The 18,510-nt window shown below is 40.2% G+C and overlaps 3 protein-coding genes across 11 annotated transcripts; all 3 read right to left on the reverse strand.

Moving 5' to 3' along the window:
• Window positions 1–25: 25 nt before the first annotated feature.
• Window positions 26–2,006, reverse strand: LOC108659534 (uncharacterized). Of its 5 annotated transcripts, none has more exons than XM_089258664.1 (4): window positions 1,785–2,006; window positions 890–1,286; window positions 268–532; window positions 26–154 (listed from the first exon to the last, which is right to left on the reverse strand). In XM_089258664.1, the coding sequence occupies exons 1-3, from the start codon at window positions 1,888–1,890 to the stop codon at window positions 337–339; spliced, it is 699 nt and encodes a 232-aa protein (XP_089114790.1). In that variant the 5' UTR covers window positions 1,891–2,006; the 3' UTR covers window positions 26–154; window positions 268–336. The 5 variants fall into 5 exon arrangements, with proteins under 5 accessions (XP_089114790.1, XP_089114795.1, XP_089114804.1 ...); XM_089258669.1 differs by lacking the exon at window positions 268–532 and adding an exon at window positions 668–784; XM_089258675.1 differs by lacking the exons at window positions 26–154; window positions 268–532 and adding exons at window positions 589–607; window positions 668–784.
• Window positions 2,007–3,232: 1,226 nt separating this feature from the next.
• LOC108660375 (uncharacterized) lies at window positions 3,233–6,977 on the reverse strand. Of its 2 annotated transcripts, XM_018113749.3 has the most exons (4): window positions 4,827–5,103; window positions 4,303–4,744; window positions 3,864–4,237; window positions 3,233–3,372 (listed from the first exon to the last, which is right to left on the reverse strand). In XM_018113749.3, exons 1-4 carry the CDS (start codon window positions 4,970–4,972, stop codon window positions 3,300–3,302), a joined length of 1,035 nt encoding a protein of 344 aa, XP_017969238.1. In that variant the 5' UTR covers window positions 4,973–5,103; the 3' UTR covers window positions 3,233–3,299. The 2 variants fall into 2 exon arrangements, with proteins under 2 accessions (XP_017969238.1, XP_089120268.1); XM_089264142.1 differs by lacking the exons at window positions 4,303–4,744; window positions 4,827–5,103 and adding an exon at window positions 6,369–6,977 and having other exon boundaries at window positions 3,864–4,222.
• A 731-nt stretch (window positions 6,978–7,708) lies between these two features.
• On the reverse strand, window positions 7,709–18,054 carry mfas (midline fasciclin). 4 transcript variants are annotated; one of them, XM_018108857.3, is made up of 9 exons: window positions 17,914–18,054; window positions 17,337–17,434; window positions 13,232–13,356; window positions 13,011–13,152; window positions 10,025–10,216; window positions 9,662–9,947; window positions 9,125–9,596; window positions 8,378–9,060; window positions 7,709–8,311 (listed from the first exon to the last, which is right to left on the reverse strand). In XM_018108857.3, exons 2-9 carry the CDS (start codon window positions 17,399–17,401, stop codon window positions 7,823–7,825), a joined length of 2,454 nt encoding a protein of 817 aa, XP_017964346.1. In that variant the 5' UTR covers window positions 17,402–17,434; window positions 17,914–18,054; the 3' UTR covers window positions 7,709–7,822. The 4 variants fall into 4 exon arrangements, with proteins under 4 accessions (XP_017964346.1, XP_017964330.1, XP_089113209.1 ...); XM_018108841.3 differs by having other exon boundaries at window positions 13,232–13,575; XM_089257083.1 differs by lacking the exon at window positions 17,914–18,054 and adding an exon at window positions 17,869–17,887.
• Window positions 18,055–18,510: the final 456 nt, after the last annotated feature.

An 18,510-nucleotide genomic window follows, 5' to 3' on the forward strand; every position in this document is an offset into this window, starting at 1 on the left:
GCGCAAATGAAAACTCAAAAATTAATTTCGGTGAATACTTTTTTTATTAAACCCAAACTTAAAAAATATCACAGGATAAAGATATAAAACAGATTGTTGAAATTATTTATGAAATCCGTTTTAGGCAGCCGATGTAGAGTTCTGTGTATTATTCCTATAAGAATGGAAGAAGATTAGTTGGTTTATCAAAAGGTGTCAAAATCGCCACAGCGTTGAACAAAATAAATAAATATGTATTTTAGCAAAAAGCGAGTGTTGGTGTCTCACCTGTAGTTGGTATTTGTATGTGTAATAATTGCTTGTGTTGTTTGAGGAAGAAATGCTTACTGACTTTATTTAAAGCTCATCTCTTTGCTGAGCCAGTGGCAAAATCACTTCCTCTACCGTGCCCAGGTTTATGGTTTTGTTTGGTTTAGAGAACTTTGGTATATACTCTACTGTATCACTGTTGCTGACCACCGAGTTTTGTAGATTTTCCGTTGGGGCCGCGGGATCGGGACTTGTCAGTGTAATTTTGGATTTTGTCGCAACTCTGTGGAATGTATGTACGTATCTCGTGTGGTTATGTGATGTGTGAGGTGTGTGTCCAGTGCTTGTTAGTTAGGCTCTACTTAAAATGTTAGTTAAAACATGTGCAAAGGCAAAGAGTTTAAGTTTGAACTTGTACCTTTAGTACAGCTATTCAAAGTGAATATAGTTGAAGAACTTAATAGGTACTCATAGGGTGAAGTTCTATTGACGCTGGCGGGTTCCACCGCGTGCTCCGCGCAATTTTTGTGGATTTCTATGTTTAGATCGTACATATTCATGTATATGTATATATTGTACATGTATTCGCAGAAGTTCATATATTTGCTATTAAGATGCATTCTTCTTCAAAGCAACGTACCTGTCTCTAGTTTGCATGGTAGCTTCGACGTCCAAGCTGCGCGGCTGACGGAAATCGCATTCCAACGAGAAAGCCGAGTCCCCAGGCGTTATGAGTTCTGGATCGTTCTGTATGACCACAATGTTCGAATACAGCTCACCATCCTTCAGTGTCTGGCATTGATCCAATTGGAAGCTCATTTCCAATTGACGTGTTCCCTGACTAGCTGCGGGTTTCATGAAGCACGGAGCCGTTTGCTTATAGAAGCTACCACGTGTATACATGACGCCCGTAAATGGTTTTTCAGTCTCTAACATCACATTCATTGAATTGGCACCACATTTCAGATTAACCTTTTGTATGCCCTGATCGCTGCCCTCAATTTTAAAAGTATCCGTTAGGTCTTGCTCCCAGATTTCTAAAACGGTACGAAAAGTATATTAATTGATGAAGTCTAAAAATATTTCAGAAGCAAGCATAAATGTGGTTGTGATTTATGTGTTGAGATAATTGGGTTTATATATGTATGTAGCTAGTAGAACAGATTATATTGCTGATATGATTCTCATTTATGATATGAAAAAAAAAAAAACTAAAAATATTTGGATTCGTATATGGCGAACTGTTTTTGGGAAAGTGTTCTCTCTTTGGAGCTACTCATTTTCCAGCATTTTCTTTTTGGAAATCGACATTTTAACGGTAAGTTGTTTATGTGTACCCTATGAAACATATCACACAAGTTCAAGAAACTGTTTACTCTTACTGGCCTTCTACGCCGGCTGCAAGCGGCGTTCTATACGCAAAACCGGTTTCTTTTGTTTTGGTATGCCTAGAACTGCCCTAAGTTGGCATTGAAAATTTCTCCACACCTTTCGTGAACCCGTGATCGTTGCGCCTTTAAAATGGCTTTGCCTACCTTGGTTTTGTTGTTGCTGCTTCTTATTTGTGTTGCTAGACGCGTTGATGGCTAATAGCAAATTGCAGCCAAGCAGAATCAACAGCATATTTTTTTGACCAAACATATTGCACTGGATTACGAAGACTTATTATTTAATACACTGTGGACAACTGTCTCTAATCACGGAACACGTCCCAACGTCTCAAAGCAGTAGACGAAACTGACGCTTCGAGTGCGACGGCGCAGCGCATATAAACGTAGTCGCCCGAAAGCTCGGCTCGGGCAACAGGTGGCGTGTTGGAGTGAGACAGCGAGGCAACCGAGAGAGATTGTGAGTGAGAAGGAGCGCTTGCGCAACTGAGAATCTGGTCAATCAGCTGGAGAGTTAGTTGGAGCAATTGCATTGATAACATTATATTTATTGGCAGCGATTGTACACGCTCACACACACACACACACACACACATACATATATACATGTAGGTAGTGAATATTTTCGGCTTTGGCAGCAAATTGTTGCAAGGCAAAAACGCAAAGTGCAGCTTAAGGAAAACAAAATGCGGCTTCATCCACAGCATTTCCGCTTTTCGTGCGGATTTTTGTTGTGCATTTATATCGTATTGCATTTTCTTGTTGCGACTGTTGTTGTTGTTGTTGTTGGTATGAGTATTCATTATTCAAAATGTTATTAAACTTCCCCGTTTTGTACACCGCAGCGCGCTTCGACGGTTCTCCACAGAGCCATAAAATCGAGCGGCTTGTTTTTCTCTTCAATATACATATGTATATGGATGTATGTATGTAGGTATATTGAAAAATTGCGTTAATTAAGGCTTAATTAGTGCATTTTCAGGCTTTCAGGCGGGTGACCATGGCAGCGAAAGGTGGAAGTTGCATATATCGTTTCTTTTGGATAACAAACAAAAATGCATTTTGAAAGCTAAATCATTTAGTGAGCTAAATAATTGATTTCTTTTAAATTGATCATAGACAGATTGACATGATAATTGGCAAGTTTAGTTAACAAATGATATCAGGCAGTGATTATAACAGCTTTTTATACTTACCATATCAAATTCTTCAGTTGCTTATCTCTTCTAAAATATAATCTTATCGTACAATATTACAAAGATTAAAATAATTTAATATTGAACAAGTTGGTGAAGCTATTCAATATTTAATAAAAGAGTCTGTGACTTCGTTTAAGGGGCTTTATGGCTGAATAAAGTGGGTCCTGGATGCGGCTTCCTTTAAAGGAAAGGTACCATAGGTACAAAAATATTTTACTAACAAAAGTTAGAGCATTAAAACTTAACAATTATTAAATTAAAAGACAAATTTAATAGAATCAAGAAGTATAAATAGCAGCGAAGCAATATAGTATATATATTTCTATTATAAATCTCTTTAAAACCCAAATAAATGTTACAGAATTTGCAATTTGAATAAAATCAAAGAATGTAGAATATTTGGAAAAAAAAACACTGTTCATTTATTAATTAAAAAACATTTGTTGATATATGCAAATGTAATCTATTTCTTTTTCATTGCTGCCCAATAGCGCTCCAGTTCGATGCCCTCCCAGTGAGAGGATTTCACCAGGACGCTGAAAAATAAAATTATGTAAATTTGAGAGATCATTGAATTTGGTCAGCGATAAATTTCAAGCAGAAACAGTCATAATATTGCAATGGATTAGACATAATTAGATTGTGCCACGAAACTAAAACAAGTTCAATAACAATAACAGCAACAACGACAACAACAACAACAACAACAACAACAGCCACATTCATTGCATGAAGAGATGGAAATATCTCGAGAGAGTTGCTGGCTGCCTACTGCACCGATGGCCAAGATTGACAATGAGTGGGCACATAAATGGACAACTAATGGCAGCCGGCTCTGACTCGGATCGGGACTGCAAATTGTGGGTATTGCTGTCTCTGTCTCTCATACTGTGAATCGTTGTTGTTTCTGTCTCTGTCTCTGTCTCTGGCTGTGACTGCAAACGGAGTCGGATGTGATGCAACAGTAACATTGTATCCGAGTTGCACAATTTCGGTCAACTTCCGAGTGCGACTGACCACCACTCACTTTTCTCTGAGGTGCTGCAGCACTTCCTGCTCCTGCTGGCTGAGACCGTGGTAAAAGGCAGTCAGATTCGTGTGGAGCAATTGCCGCGTCTGATTGCCAACCAGAAAGGTGGACACGTCTCGCAATCGACTCGTATAGTACATGGCCAGCTTGCCCAGTTGCACACCTTGCTTGATGCACACCTCGGCAGCTTGACGTGCTGTCGCCTTCTGGTCGTCGGGAGCCGGATGCCAGGGTTGGGGCCCGGCATTGGTCAGCAGACCCAATGCATGGGCAGCTGCACAAATGATGCCCAGATTCTGGGACTTGAAGAAGTCCAAGTAGTCGACCAAGGAGTTGTCCAGAAGCGTATAGCGTGCGTATGTGAGCACAGTCTGGGAATCAGAATTACAATTCGGTAGAATGAGCAAGTCTTCGTAGGGTAAATCGTGCTACTTACATCGAATCTGCCCTCGGCGCGGCTAATGCATTCCTTCAGCACCGACAGAGGATATGCGGATAGGCCAATAAACTTGGCCTTGCCTTCCTTAACCAGCTGTTCCAGCGCGGGCAACGTCTCGTTGAGAACTATGTCCAAGTTTTCGGCAAACTCGACATCGTGTATTTGTATGACATCCACATATTCCAGGCCCAACAGTTGCAGACTCTTCTCCACGCTCTCACGAGTTTTCCGGGCGCTGAAGTCGAACATGTTTTCGTAGTCCAGCTCATAGCGGGCCACCTTGGTGGCTATGTAGTAGGCTTCCCTTGGCACATCCTTCAATGCCTTGCCAAGGACCTCCTCTGAGCGCCCCTGGCCATACCAGGGCGCCGTGTCAATGTAGTTAATGCCAGCTCTCAGAGCCTCCTGAACTGTTTTTATGCCCTCATCCAGATCGAAGCTGTAGCAATAAACATACATATATTAAGAAGACATATTAATAAATTGTAAATTGCCGAACTCTCATTCTCTTTCAAGCGCACCCATAGTTAGAGCAAAGAGCTCCGCCACCGAACGCGACTTTAGAGATTTCCAGCCCCGTTTTGCCGAACGTGCTGTATTCCATTCGCCTCACTTGCTCCTCATCGTGAAAACCCTTGACAAAGGTACTCGGTAACTTTCCAGACATTTTGATTTTTTTTTTTTTCAGCCTTCACAATTTGCCGTCCAAGTCGCAAAGAGACAACACTCGACAATGAATTGGTGCGGCCCAACATTCTGCTCTTCTGGCTTCACTATCAGAGAACGGGAATGGTTTTGCATGCGTGTTAGTGTGATTGCGAGAAGTGCTTGATATGCTGAGCACTTGAGCGAGATTATAAACGAAAACATCTGGAACCTAAAGAGAGAATTGAACACTTTTAACAGGGCTGGATCAGACGAGCTCAGGTTAAATTCGTAGGCGTATGAACATATGGAAAAGTGTGAACTCTAATAATTATATATAAGTAAATATCTTCTTCTCTGTCTTGTGAAGATCTTGACAAAATATTCATATATATATATATATATGTATGTATAGTTCTGTACTCAAGATTCTTGATCGATATTGAGGAAATTTATATGCACTATTTACATACATATGTATGTATATATGTAGATTGTCGAAATTTGAAAGTGAAACATATAGAAGGACAAATAATGGGAGAGATATACATTAAAAAAAAAAAAAAAAATACATAAAGAAAGAGTGAAAATGAGGAAGAGAGAGAGAGAGATAGACAGAGGAGGAGGGTAAAGACAAACATCAAAGAAATAGAAAAATTACATAAGCCGTGATTAAGATAATAATCATAATAATATATACATAACCAAGCCAATTAATAATTATTTTTATAATCAAATCAAAATAGTTTCATTTATCTATTTTTTCAACTCACCAACGTATTTGCATGTATATATGCATAAATATATGTATATACAAAAATATTTATGAATATGTTCATAGCCATATATGTACTTACATAAAAATATAAATTTATATTTACCTTAACTGTATTCAGCTACATCTGCATATACATATGTTCATTTAAATTTTCCACTCAGTCGGTCAGTCAGGACATGGAGGAAAAACGAAACGCTTAAATTCTCGGGAGACTCACAGATTAAGTATGCATTTTCACAAGAATACAGGGTATATAGTTTCGCTGTTGGTGTTGTGTTTGGCGATAGGAGTACATAAGTGCATTTAGTAGCTAAAAATAGAAAATATATATATATGCATGTATTTTTATAGACGCTGACAGCTAAACAAATATATGAACTTGAGCTGATATTGAGGCTGATCTAATAATATATGGCATATGGACATACATATATTTATTATATAATTATAGGTGTAGATAGTACAATAAATTTATATTCAGACACACATAAAATCATAAAACATTCGACATTTTAATTGTTATTAAAGCTCATCCAGCATTCGCATAGGTAGACATGGCTGACTTATTTAAAGTCCCTGACCGTCGACAACGTCGATCCCCAGCTGTAGGACTGCTTGAAAACACTGCAAGAGACATGAGAAGACAATTGGATAGTTCCACCCGACCCTGCGCTCGCTCGGCGCACTCCTTGAGAACGTCTACATCGTAGCCGGTGATGCCAATGAAACGCGCCTTGCCGGCTTTCACAAACTCTTCGAGCACTGGAATTGTCTCCTTCAGCACTAGGTCCAGACTGGGGGCCGCATCCACGTCATGCACCTGTAACACGTCCACATAGTCCAAGCCCAACAGACCCAAGCTCTTCTTGACGCTCTCTCGAGTTTTGGCCGCAGAAAAGTCGAACATGCGCTCCGGTTCAAGTTCGTAGCGTCCCACTTTGGTGGCTATGTAATACGCTTCCCTTGGGACATCCATCAGCGCCTTGCCCAGCACCTGCTCCGACTGACCTTGGCCATAGAATGGTGCAGTGTCGATATAGTTGATGCCCGACTTAATAGCTTCCTGCACGGTTCTGATGCCCTCCTCTTCGTCGAATTTCTTGTCAAAGAGCGCACTCAATGTAGCTCCGCCTAGTGCAATTTTCGATACTTTCAGATTGGTGCCACCCAGTTTGCGGTATTCCATGCGGCGAACCAGCTCCTCATTGTGGAAGCCCTTCACAAAGGTAGCTGGAAGTGTTCTCGACATCGCGGAAGTCTAAATTGAACTGAGTCTTCCACTGCATTGCCTGGAATACTTATAGACGCACTCAAATGCAGCACCCACACGTATACGCACACACACACACACTTATACATGTGTCTATACCCTACACGATTACATAGATCAGAGAGTGTGAGTGAGCTTTTGCTAAACTGAAGCTTTTTAAGTAGCGGTGCATATTTTAGTTAAGCTTGGAATCTCTAGAACTACGAGAACGGGAAATGTTGAACTCTTATCACCTCTAAAAGCTCTCTTCTTGAAATCTGATAAATAAAATAAGAATTATAACAATTACATATGAACAATCAGAAATAACATTTCCTAATTCATATGTTGTGTTCCCTTCAAGAAATTATATTAATATTATTATTTAAGTATAACAGTATAACATATTTGTTTTACTTAATATTTAAGTATAACAAATAAAAAATACAGAATTCACTGTTATTAGTATTTAGTTAAAACATGAAAAACAGAATAAATCAATTAACAAAATACTATATATCTAACATGTTTCGTTTATAGTTTAAGATTTTCCTCCATCATAATTAATGATATGTATAAATTTCAGATCTACCTTTCTTTCAGAGCTTTAAAGCAAAAATTATGAAATTCCAGTCTGATTAATAAATTTTGATAAAGGAAAAATCGTTTTTTTAATACTATGTATTTTATTTATCAGAGAGATAACTAACTGCATTTATTGTTGGCATATGTGAGTTTTCAATCAATGACAAAAGTTTATTAAATAATATAAATATATATATAGATGAATATATGTATTTGGGAAAGTTAGAGATACACATAGAGATATTTGGGACAATCGATCTTTAGAAGAATACATCGAAGTCGCCTCGGGGGGGCTGATAGATGTGCGGACGTGGTCGATGCTGCTGCGCTGGCGGCGACCTTGGCACAATGATGTCGTTAATCTCGTGCAGGATTCCGTTGGTGGCGATGAGATCGCATTTTGTCACGCCGGCATTTTCGATCTTGGGTCGGCGGTCACGGGTGATGCGCAGATGCTGGCCCGAAACGGATTCGATGGAGCGTACGAATGGCCAGTTCGTGGGTATGATGCCAGCACAGCAGACAACATCGTTGACAATGTGCGTCTTGACCTGGGCCTCGAGCTCGGCCTGGCTCTGGGCGGGCTTGCTCTCGGTGGACTCGCCGAACTCCTCAAACACATCATTCTTGGGCACAAGGAGCGTGAAGCTATCCGATTCGTTGGCCAACAGGTGGGTCAGATTGGCCTTGCGCACCAGCTCCAGGAACTTGCTGTAGTTGGGGTTGGCCTCCAGTGACTGGAGCAGATTCTATTAGGAAAAGGAAATAAACTAGATTAAGCACGGCTCAAGTCGTAGTGTCATCTCTAATCTTACATTCTTGGGCGCAGTCAGTGGGCGGTCCACTTGATGCAGCACAGAGCCACAGCTCTCGTCATCAAAGTGCACCAGGCGGGCACAGTTCACGGTTGCCCTGTTCATGACGTCCGAGAAGAGGGCGTGGGTTGAGTAGAGATTTAGGCGAACATTGGAGCCCGCCACCGTTGGCAATAAACTCTCCGAGAGATCGCAGGTCTTGATCATGGGCTTGATCACATGGTAATTGAGGAACTCAGCCAAGTCCCTGTTGTCCTTCAATGACTCTGGCTGTTCGGCCAATAGGCGCGCCCATTCCGAGTGCTGCAGCGCCTTGTCTGTGGGCGCAAAGACTGTGACGTTGTCCATATCGTCGAATTGATAGTCCAGGCCAGAGGCCTCGAGCAGACGCTTGAAGATCGTTATGTTCTTCTGCGACAGCAAAGTGGTCATGGGCAGTGCAGAGTCCGTGGGCAGGATGGTGTCAATCACATGGAGCACTCCATTGGTGCCCATTATATCAGCGTCCAGAATCTTGGCGGCGTTGTTGATGTAAATGGCCGACGGCTCTGTTTGATTGGCGACACGTTTGGTTCGGTTCAGCAGAAGTGGTTCGCCCAGCAGATTATAGGTTGTTGTCTTGGCACCCGGCAGCGTGGCCAGCGAGCAGAAGGTCAGGTCCAGAATGTGGTTCTTCAGTATGTCTAAGGAAAGATAGTCAATAGAGGGACTCGATGCGAGGAATTGCATTCAATCTTTACTACTTACTGGAGGCGCAGCCGCGTCCCTCCTTCAGGGCGCGTCGCAGATGTGGCTCCAGCTTATCGAAGGCAGCGTCCGTGGGCACAAAGATGGTCACGGGCTTATCACCCTCCAGCAGAGCGCTGATGTTGGTCTTCTCCAGCACGGTGCGCATGATGGACATATCCGCGCGCTCGCGTATTATATCCATGACGTTCTTGGTCAGAGGCTTCAGCACGCCGTCGAGTGTGTGCACCAGGGCCTGTTCGGAGAGCTTGTCATGTTGCACAATGGGCACACAGTTGGCGGCATAGCGATAGGGCTCCGGACCCAGACCCGGTGGCAGCTGGTAGGTATTGATGCGTATCTTCTGGCCGGTCAGCTCACTCTCCAGCAGTTTCTCGTTAGGCACATCCTCCAGCTCCACCTCGCCCTGCACGGAGTGCAACTTGAAGATCGTTGACATTTGGGATCCTTCGGCCTTGGAGTCATCCACGTTCTGAATGGGAGAGTAGGAAATTATTTTAGCGGGCACTCGGCTGGGGGTCGTTAATGTGCACTCACGTTCTCCTGCTGATGCTGACCGCGGTATTCCTGGAAGGCGGCGTCGTTGGGCACAAAGAGAGTCAGCTTCTTGCCCTGGGAGTTGGACAGCATGTTGCCCAACTCGCCGGAACTCTTGGCGCTCTCAATGAACTGCTGGGCTCCCATGTCGGCGGCAGTGGCGGCGATGTCTTTGATCTCGATCTTATCACAGGGAATCGTGAAGTCCGCATTGCGTGGACGTCCATAGCCATAGCAGCACTGGCGTATCAGAGTCACCATCTTCTTCTTGCCATTTTGATTGACGCTGTGTGGAATGAGGAAACGAACGAATTGCAAATTAAGCATACGCAACGGTGCCACGGCTCATGTTGCCCCACTTACATCTTGGTGCAGACGTGCTTGTTCGGCTTCTCGGCACAGGAGTTCACGCTGAAGTGGAACTGGCCAAACAGTGGCGAACGGACCACGCTGCCAGCCCCGTCACGTTCCTGACCGAAGCTGTCCACGGCCTCATCGCCGTCTGCTTCCGTGGTTGCGCCATCGCTTTCCTCCCTCTCGGTGCACACATTGGGTCTGCAAGTAAATGGGTTGCGGGAATATGCAAAAAAAAAAACAAATTAGTTTTTTAATGAGAAGTGGAGAAACTAAATGACGACATTACACAATAAGCAACATCAAATAGAAATCTTATGTGTATTATTTTGCTATGCCTGAACAAGAGAGAGTCGATACTGCCCCACTAGAAAGATCATATGGAGACATAGACGGTCATCTCAACTCCCCGTTATAATTAAGCATATTTCTCCTTTATGGGCTCTATCAGGACTCCTTCATATACTTATTGTATATATAAATATAATAAAATCATTATACCATTTTCAATGCGCAACACAATAATCTCCAATTGAAGTCCTTATATATTTCGGGGCAAACTGATTGGTCTACAGTTAATTGAATTTCAGCATTATAAAATGGTAATTGTTCCCTAGAGTACCTTATCGACCAGCGACTTAAATCTATTAATAACAATATACTCTGAAATGCCCTGAGAGAAGGACGGTCGAGTGTGAACAAAAAAGTACAGTGATCGATAATCGGTAATAAGCAAACTGAGATGAAGTGAGGGAAAATATAATCAACTTGTACTGCTTATGGTCGAATAAGCATTACAGGTCTGTGGCTGTTGTAGCTTACGAGGTTGATGCGCTTATACAGATTTATGTGTATGGACCGAGGGTCAACTCAGCTCGTCTCTGCTGTCAATAGGTTCAGAGTATACAGATATCTGTATATGTATTTTAATGTGACTATATATACTCTGCAGTTTGAAGCTTTACCGAGGCCTGACATGTAATTTAAGAATACTACGATATTTGAAGGATGTTCACTCATTGAATACAAATATTTAAGTTAATAAAGCATTTGTTCATTATATATACATTATATACTGCAATACTAGCTACAATTCTGTTCTTCATATATTGCCTCATCATCTAAATAGTAAGCCTCTACTATACTAAACCTAGACTTGTTAATGCCTTTGGCAAATTGCTAACTGGCAAATGAAAAGTCAATGCACTCGCCAGAACTATCTAGATAAACACAATACATAATAAACACATACATATATGTATATGTGCTTGTCTAAGTGCATGTGTAGCTATGGAACCTGTACAGTTATCATCCAATATGCGCACCCCATGAACGACGCTGTTGACTATCTGCCCATCAATGCGAGAGCGCACTGATGATTGTTTACTTTATGGATTCGCATATATAGATACGTTTGTTCACATGGTTATGTAGCTATGGGGTACTCGCGGAGGCAATATCTACTATATCTGTATATACAAATGATGTGTGGAATTAACAGCTTAACAACTTTGCCTGCCTTCAATTCAATTATGTGTATGTGTGCGCCACAAAGCCGACCATTGTATGGGGGCATAGTTTTCGAAATTTCTCGGCCTGCCTATACATATATCAATATAGATTATATAGGTTTATATATATGTACACATATATTTATATACTACTTTTATAAAGTGCTAATTTTTCAATTGCTGCGTCTGACTTTCGTTCTCGGTTCCACAAATACAAATGCACTCGGTTCCAATTGGTTTCACAATTTTGCTTGAATCACAATTTAGAAAAATGCAAACGACAACTATAAAGATAGCACGATATACAACTAAATATACATGTACCAGTTAATGCATTCAGTATAAGCAACTTAGCAATTAATAGAGAAATCGGTCGGGGCAGGTGCTCAAGTCAAGTTAAACAATAATTATTGTAGTTGCTGCCTTGAAAGTGAATGCTATTACAAAATTATGAGTATAAAACTAATCACGCTCTTCGATTTGCTGTTGATCACATCAGCCAGCACTCGAAGAGGTTCCATCAATTGGCGATAATGGGAGAGGGACATTACAAATCAAATTTATACATTTAATAGCTCTAATGAACTTGACTTTGCCCATGCTTAATTACCAAATGTCAAGATCGTCAAAATCAGCCGTGCGCAGCGATTAGGAAAGACCCGAACCAAGTGACCATATCAGAAATGCTAAGTATCTTCTATATGTCTCTATGTATATATACATATATAAGAATTGTGCGCAGTTAGACTGAAAGATCTGGAAAGAATATTGTGCGATAACTTGATTCAATTTAAAATTATGATGTTGACTTTGGAGTACACACAATTATTAACGAGTTTGCATATTAATTCAAATCTTGGTTTAGAATGTCTAACTTGGATATTTCATAGACTATTGTATATATATAAAATAGGTATAATAGCATTTATATATATATTTGCATATGTATTAACTCAATGAATTATTATAGTCATATATTCTGTAGAGAATTTTTTTTTTTATAAATCCATAGTTTTTATACCCTGACCCTATTGTTTATATAATACTATTATAGATGACAAATTTACAACAAAGTTTTATAATAATAGGGAAGAGTATATTTTTTTAATAGTAACCCAAAATACCCTACCTAAGGGTTATCAGATTTGTCATATCTTTAAAACAAAGAGAAAGGATTTATAATCATATTTTCTACACGCAACTCAACATTTTCTTTTTGACCAAAGCAGTTGGAAGTCGCTAAAGTACACTAAATTCAACTATTGCAGATCCAATAAAAAAATATCATCTCTATTTTAAAAATATTTCGTGCTGTATATTATATCATCAATCATGATTTATAATATGAAAAATTTTGTTTTCAATTGTAAATCCCCAGGAATTAATGCTGCATCATTGTTTTTAATTGACGAAACAAATTAACAAGCCAGTTTAGAATTTGGATACTATATACATATATCGTTTGTCTTCTATGATCAACTCACCCCTTCCACCAAGGTTCCTGAGTGTTGCCAAATCCGAATCCACCAAACGAGTTGAAGAACTCATTGCCAAAGAATGGGAATGATTGCTGGAAGAAGACGGCTGGATTGGGAGAGTTCACGTCCGTGGTGATCGCATCAACAGCTATGGAGAGGAAGATAGAAAGAGAGAAAGAAATAGAGACTGCCTTAGACTGCCTGTCTATGCGATTCTCTTCACTTACTGAATGGCTTCTGCTCCACGCCCTGCGTTGTGGTAGCGACTGCTACTGCAGCCGCATCCTGTCGTCCCTGCTGCTCCAGTGGCACGAACTCGGTGTCGCTGATGCTGTCGCTTCCATAGCTGTTACTGTAGAGTGGCAACAGTGGCGCATTAGCTAAGGCTTGTGGGCGTGTCTGCTGAGCCGCCAGCGGGGCCAGCGGTGCCGGCGGGGGCGCTGCCCAGACGCTGGCCACACGCTGTGACGGCTTAGCATGCAGTGGTTCTAGCGGTGCGAGTGGTGCAAATGGTATGGGCGCAAACAGCGTGCGATGCAGCGGTAATGGTCGTGTTAAATGTTGCATAAAGCTGTCAAGGAGTTGGAAGTTTCGCAGTGGAAGTGAAGTGTATTTTTTATTAGTTTGATTAGTGCGTGTTGGCATGTATTTGCTGTGTGTGTGTGTGTGTGTGTGTGCTTGTGTGTGCTTTGTGCCGTTTCATGCGAATTCCACACCAGATCTTAACTATCCCTAAAGCGGATCCCCACCATAATTCATATGCCTTCCATTGTCTCGCACATAAAAGAAGCTCCGGCCCGGCTCGACATTCTCTCCGGCTATATACACATATAGCGTATATATATATTATATAGTATACGACCTGATCGTGCCCATTGTTTAGCAATTGTTTTGCGCAGCATTTCTGTGCGCCGCATACTAATTGCCCGCCTCCATAGCTAATACTATACAAATCAAATGAAAATTACTCTGAAACAAACTTGCATAAATTCCCAAAAATAAAAACAACAACGAGCTGCACTCTGGCATCATCAATCAAACAGAATTTATGTCTCTCGATTTTATATGTGTTCGAAAATGAAGTCAACACCAAAAACTAAAATCTATTTATATGAAGCGGTAACTCCATCGCATGACTCATTCGCCCGCTTTCTATTGACAAAACCATAACAGTCACTTTTTAACTGACTTTTCCTATATACAGCTCGCAATCGGCACCCACTGGTATATAAATATAAATATATATACTTGAAGTGTCTGTAAGATTTCGGGACCTTCTTTGTTGATTGGGCTCATTAAAAATGCGCGACACGGAAGTTAATTAAAAATATAAAAGACATTATAAGAGCAAATAAAATATATATACATATGCATGTATGTGTAGATTTGGACATTTTGTTTTAAAATAATATGCTTGAAATGGCAAACATAACAAAATTTTTATAGTTGACATGCTCACTTAGCGGCAAGTTACGACAGACTTCAGAATATATATGTATGTATATATACATATATTTTATGATATCTTTATCTGACGAGTCATGACGTGAGGGCTTCAAAGACATCAAAATAAACTCTAAAGTTGTTTATACAACAAATACTTATGTCTATATGAATGTATGTCGAGCATATCACGAACTGCCTTTTGCGAAGACGATACCCGACTTGATCTCAACTTGGACCCGTTGGCATTTTGGAACTGCTCATATAGAGAAAATCATATATAGCTTTAGGAGAAACCAATTGTTAAAGGAAAGAGAAATTTGTTAAATTTGACTTGCGTTGAACCTTGTTAAGATATGGGGAAAATATGATCCACGAATCTAATAGTAGAGTAATTCATTGTTTGTTAATTAATTACATATTGACTTTAAAGATTAAAGCTTGAATTGTTTATAAAATAATTCTGAAATTTTGGAAAATGACCTGTTCTGAATTTGTATATGGAAAAATTGGAAAAATTTTATATTTTTATATATTTTAACATTGAAATTCAAAGATTTGTGAATGATTAACTTATAAATAAAATTAAAAGAAGTTCTAAATCTATGTGGAATATGCGGAAAATCAGAATTATATATACGTATATTATCTCCATACTTTAAAATTATATGATTATATATAAACATTCATTTTGATGATTGCTATTTTACATTTAAATTAAAAGAAACTTTGATAATTTATTTGTAATTAAATCTCAATTATATATGGACTGCAAATTATAATTATTGCTTTTCCTAAGAAATGAGAGGCTAATAGAACTGATACCCCGATTGATGAGCTCTAATGTGTCATGCCGACAGCCTCAACACATTTGGGAAAGTTGGCGAGGTCATAATTAAGGCAAGAAAGTTCTGGAAATTTCCAATGTATAACGAACGTATAACGAATCACAATAAAAAACTTGTGAGCAGAAAATAAAGGCAGGAACTGGTAAATTAAATAAAACGCCATCTCGACTACCAAAGCGAAAGTCGTTGGCCACAGTCGATGGGCAGTGGGCGAGTGGCGGCAGTGGTGCTGTGATTCGATTAAGGTTCTGCCATGGAGGAGAACCAAACGAGTTAAGCACGCCAGAGAGGAGCAGGCAGGGCAGGTTTCTGGTTGACCCAGTTTTGGGGCTTTTAAATTTGTCGGCAGAGCATTAAATTTGGGGCGTTACCTGCTCCCAAAAATTGCATCTAATGAGGTGTCAACGACTAATTCGCTCCATGTCAAGCCAAATTTGCCTGCCCTCCCCCACGCAGCGCCAATCGTGTCAAAATTAATGACAGCTATTTGAATTAGTTATCCAACTACAGCCTGCAGCCGGTTTTTAAGGTTTTGGCGCTGCAATCAGCCATGTGTAAACGAGCCCCTCGACTCGCTAACGACGATCATCTGTCAAATCCCGCCACTGCATTTGCATTTGCATTTGCATCTCCATCTGCCATTGCATCTTTCACGGATGCCCTAAAGTCGCTGACCCACTTTGCTCGAACATTGTTCTCAACTGAGCTGCTGCAGTTGCTGTTCTTCTTCTTCCACTTCTGCTGCTTCTTCTTCTTTTTCTCAGTGCTTGCTGCTTGCACAATGCCTTTCGCAAAAAAACTTGAACTGCAGGGTTAAATGATCTTTGAGGCGATTTGGTGTGCCAATTTTCGATTGCGATTCTCTGCGCTTATCGCCTTAACTGAACAATCTCTTTGGAAGTAAGTAATTGGACATTCACATTTTGAGTTGGGAAAGCAGCGCGAAGAAGTTCTTAACAGACCAGAAAAAATATATATATGTACATCTTTTGTATGGTACTGAACTAATTTTTCAACAAACACAAAGGTAATTCTTGTATATTTAGGCTGAATTTAAAGTCTCGTGTGACATCTCTTTACTTAGGTGATTTTTTTTCGTTGTCGGCCTGCTCTCAGGTTTGAGCTATAAATTTAGGTCGAAATTTGACTTTCTTTACGTTTCTTGATTTAGTACAAAAAGAAATTGTTTTATTTTAATTTTGTGTTTCGCTTCGTATTCGTTTGCGGTTGAGCCATTTTTGTTTGGCTCTCTTTATTTGCAATTATGTTAACACGTTTCGTATTTGCCAAGTCAACGTAGTAAATGGTGAAATTTCACCAAGCCAAACCAGTAAAGTGCTAGAACAAACACTATAAATATCTAAACTCTCAATTAGAGGGCCTATTACGGCTTGTCCACGGGCACAAAAGCATAAAACAAAAGTTCGAGTTGACAGATCAATATTTGAAGAGAACAGAGTATGGCTGGGATTATGAGTGGAACGGTGGTTCCGTATTTGGTTTTGGGACGAGCTTGCTAAATGCTGGGAGTGTGTACAGTGGGCATATGAATAGTTCACCTGTAAAAATCTGATGAACTGATTTCATTATCAGCACTCGAAATTGACGAAAGATCACTGCAAAGAAGGCATGCATTATAATTGTTCGAGAAAATTCCAAAACACGTTAGACACTACAATTTTTTGAAGCTTGTTAAATTACATTTATGAGACAATAAAAATAAATGAACCGAAATGGAAGTATTAAAGCAAATATTTAAACGAAATTAATTTTAACGAAATCTAATAATAATGTAAGCCTGGTTTGTTTTTATATTTCGTGCAACAGTTTTTAGTGCACATTGTAAATTATGATGTTGTCGAACCACCCATAGTTACCATATGAAATTGACAGTAATCGAAAAAAAAAAAAAAAAACTCATTAACTACATGAGATATGCATGAACTACGGAATGCAAATTGCCAATTACACAAAAACCACACAAGCATAAATTAAATTTTTTTTGTTTTTTAATTTCAAATTTTTTGTGTTTTTTACTTACTCGCTGTAAAATGGTGACGCCTGTGCGGCGCAGACCAAGAGCAGGCTTGCCCAGAGTCTCAACATCTTGAATGTTGTCAATAATCACAGTATTTGAAGCTAAAAACAAACCAAAAAACAAACAGAAAGTTTTTGATATAAAGCTAGATGCACAGAAATTTCACTGATTCGAGACGAACAGCTGAACAGCTGTCTGGGCTGAATGTCGGGATGAGCGACGGAATCCAAACTGAAAATACTGGTTTTTCCATGCCAAACTGCACCCGCCGTCGCATGGATGTGGAAAATGTAGGTGAATGTGAATGTGGACAGTTAGTTTAGTTGTTTGGCAATACAAGAAGAGGAGGAAATTTTCCACTGTCTTTAGACGCTAATTACAACGTCAATAGCTGGATTAATTACTCCTCAGCTATTTTAAATGTTTTTGTCTTGCCAAATTGACACACATAACAATTATCAGCCAAGCAAGTCGCATTTATGCGTGCTCAGATCCATGAACATTTTCGTTGAGTCCTCTTCATACACACTCACACAAACATACACACACACTAACAGAAGAGACGCTCACGAATACTAACAATTTGACGTTGCGTACGAAGTTGACGTTGTTTGAACGGCTGTTGAAATATAACTGGCTTAGAACTCGCCCAGCTCTGCTATTTATAAGCTGTGATCGATGCCATCGCAATCGTTGTGAGCGGCGCTTCAAGAGCCGCCGGCTCGAGACTCGAGCTTTGACAATGCTCTCTCTCTCTCTCTCTCTCTCGCTCACTCTCTGTCTACGGTTCTCTCAGGCTGTGCTCTCTTTACGGTGCCAGAGAACTTTTTGCTGCGCAGGCACCATTAAATGCAAAATTCGTGTAATAATTGTGAAAGTGCCCGACAGATCGCTGATAACTGTTTACACTGCACAGCACAATATTCTAGCCACGCTCTTGTGAGTTTCGCCATCAATCACAATGGGCGAGGTCAAATGTTATGGTTCTTTGTAAGCAAAACACATGTTTCGGCTTGCACTACCTGAACGTCTCTGCTGTTATCCCATTCAAATGCGCAGTGGTGTATCGCTTGTTTCACAAACTGAGTTACTCGGAGTTGCCTTATTAAAAGTCTGTTCGTATAGTATTTGAAAACGGTTGTATTGTGCACAAATCGCGTTTTGTTTGTATGTAAAA

Source organism: Drosophila navojoa, chromosome 2 (genome assembly GCF_054131105.1).
Source record: "Drosophila navojoa isolate 15081-1374.11 chromosome 2, UAZ_NAV_1.0, whole genome shotgun sequence".
Classification (NCBI taxonomy): Eukaryota; Metazoa; Arthropoda; class Insecta; order Diptera; family Drosophilidae; genus Drosophila; species Drosophila navojoa.

Excerpts from the sequence above, each read along its gene's own strand:
- LOC108660375 (XM_089264142.1), bottom strand. The coding sequence starts at position 6,977 with ATGTCGAGAACACTTCCAGCTACCTTTGTGAAGGGCTTCCACAATGAG. Across the intron at positions 4,223-6,368 it reads TGGAACTATCCAATTGTCTT|GCACGCTATACGCTTCTGGA; the intron begins CTCATGTCTCTT and ends GTGCTCACATAC. Across the intron at positions 3,373-3,863 it reads CTGCAGCACCTCAGAGAAAA|CGTCCTGGTGAAATCCTCTC; the intron begins GTGAGTGGTGGT and ends TTTATTTTTCAG.
- LOC108659534 (XM_089258664.1), bottom strand. The coding sequence starts at position 1,890 with ATGTTTGGTCAAAAAAATATGCTGTTGATTCTGCTTGGCTGCAATTTG. Across the intron at positions 1,287-1,784 it reads GCAGCAACAACAAAACCAAG|AAATCTGGGAGCAAGACCTA; the intron begins GTAGGCAAAGCC and ends GTACCGTTTTAG. Across the intron at positions 533-889 it reads ACCATGCAAACTAGAGACAG|AGTTGCGACAAAATCCAAAA; the intron begins GTACGTTGCTTT and ends TACATTCCACAG.
- mfas (XM_018108841.3), bottom strand. The coding sequence starts at position 17,401 with ATGTTGAGACTCTGGGCAAGCCTGCTCTTGGTCTGCGCCGCACAGGCG. Across the intron at positions 13,576-17,336 it reads GCGTCACCATTTTACAGCGA|CTTTATGCAACATTTAACAC; the intron begins GTAAGTAAAAAA and ends ACTCCTTGACAG. Across the intron at positions 8,312-8,377 it reads CACTGACTGCGCCCAAGAAT|AATCTGCTCCAGTCACTGGA; the intron begins GTAAGATTAGAG and ends TTTTCCTAATAG.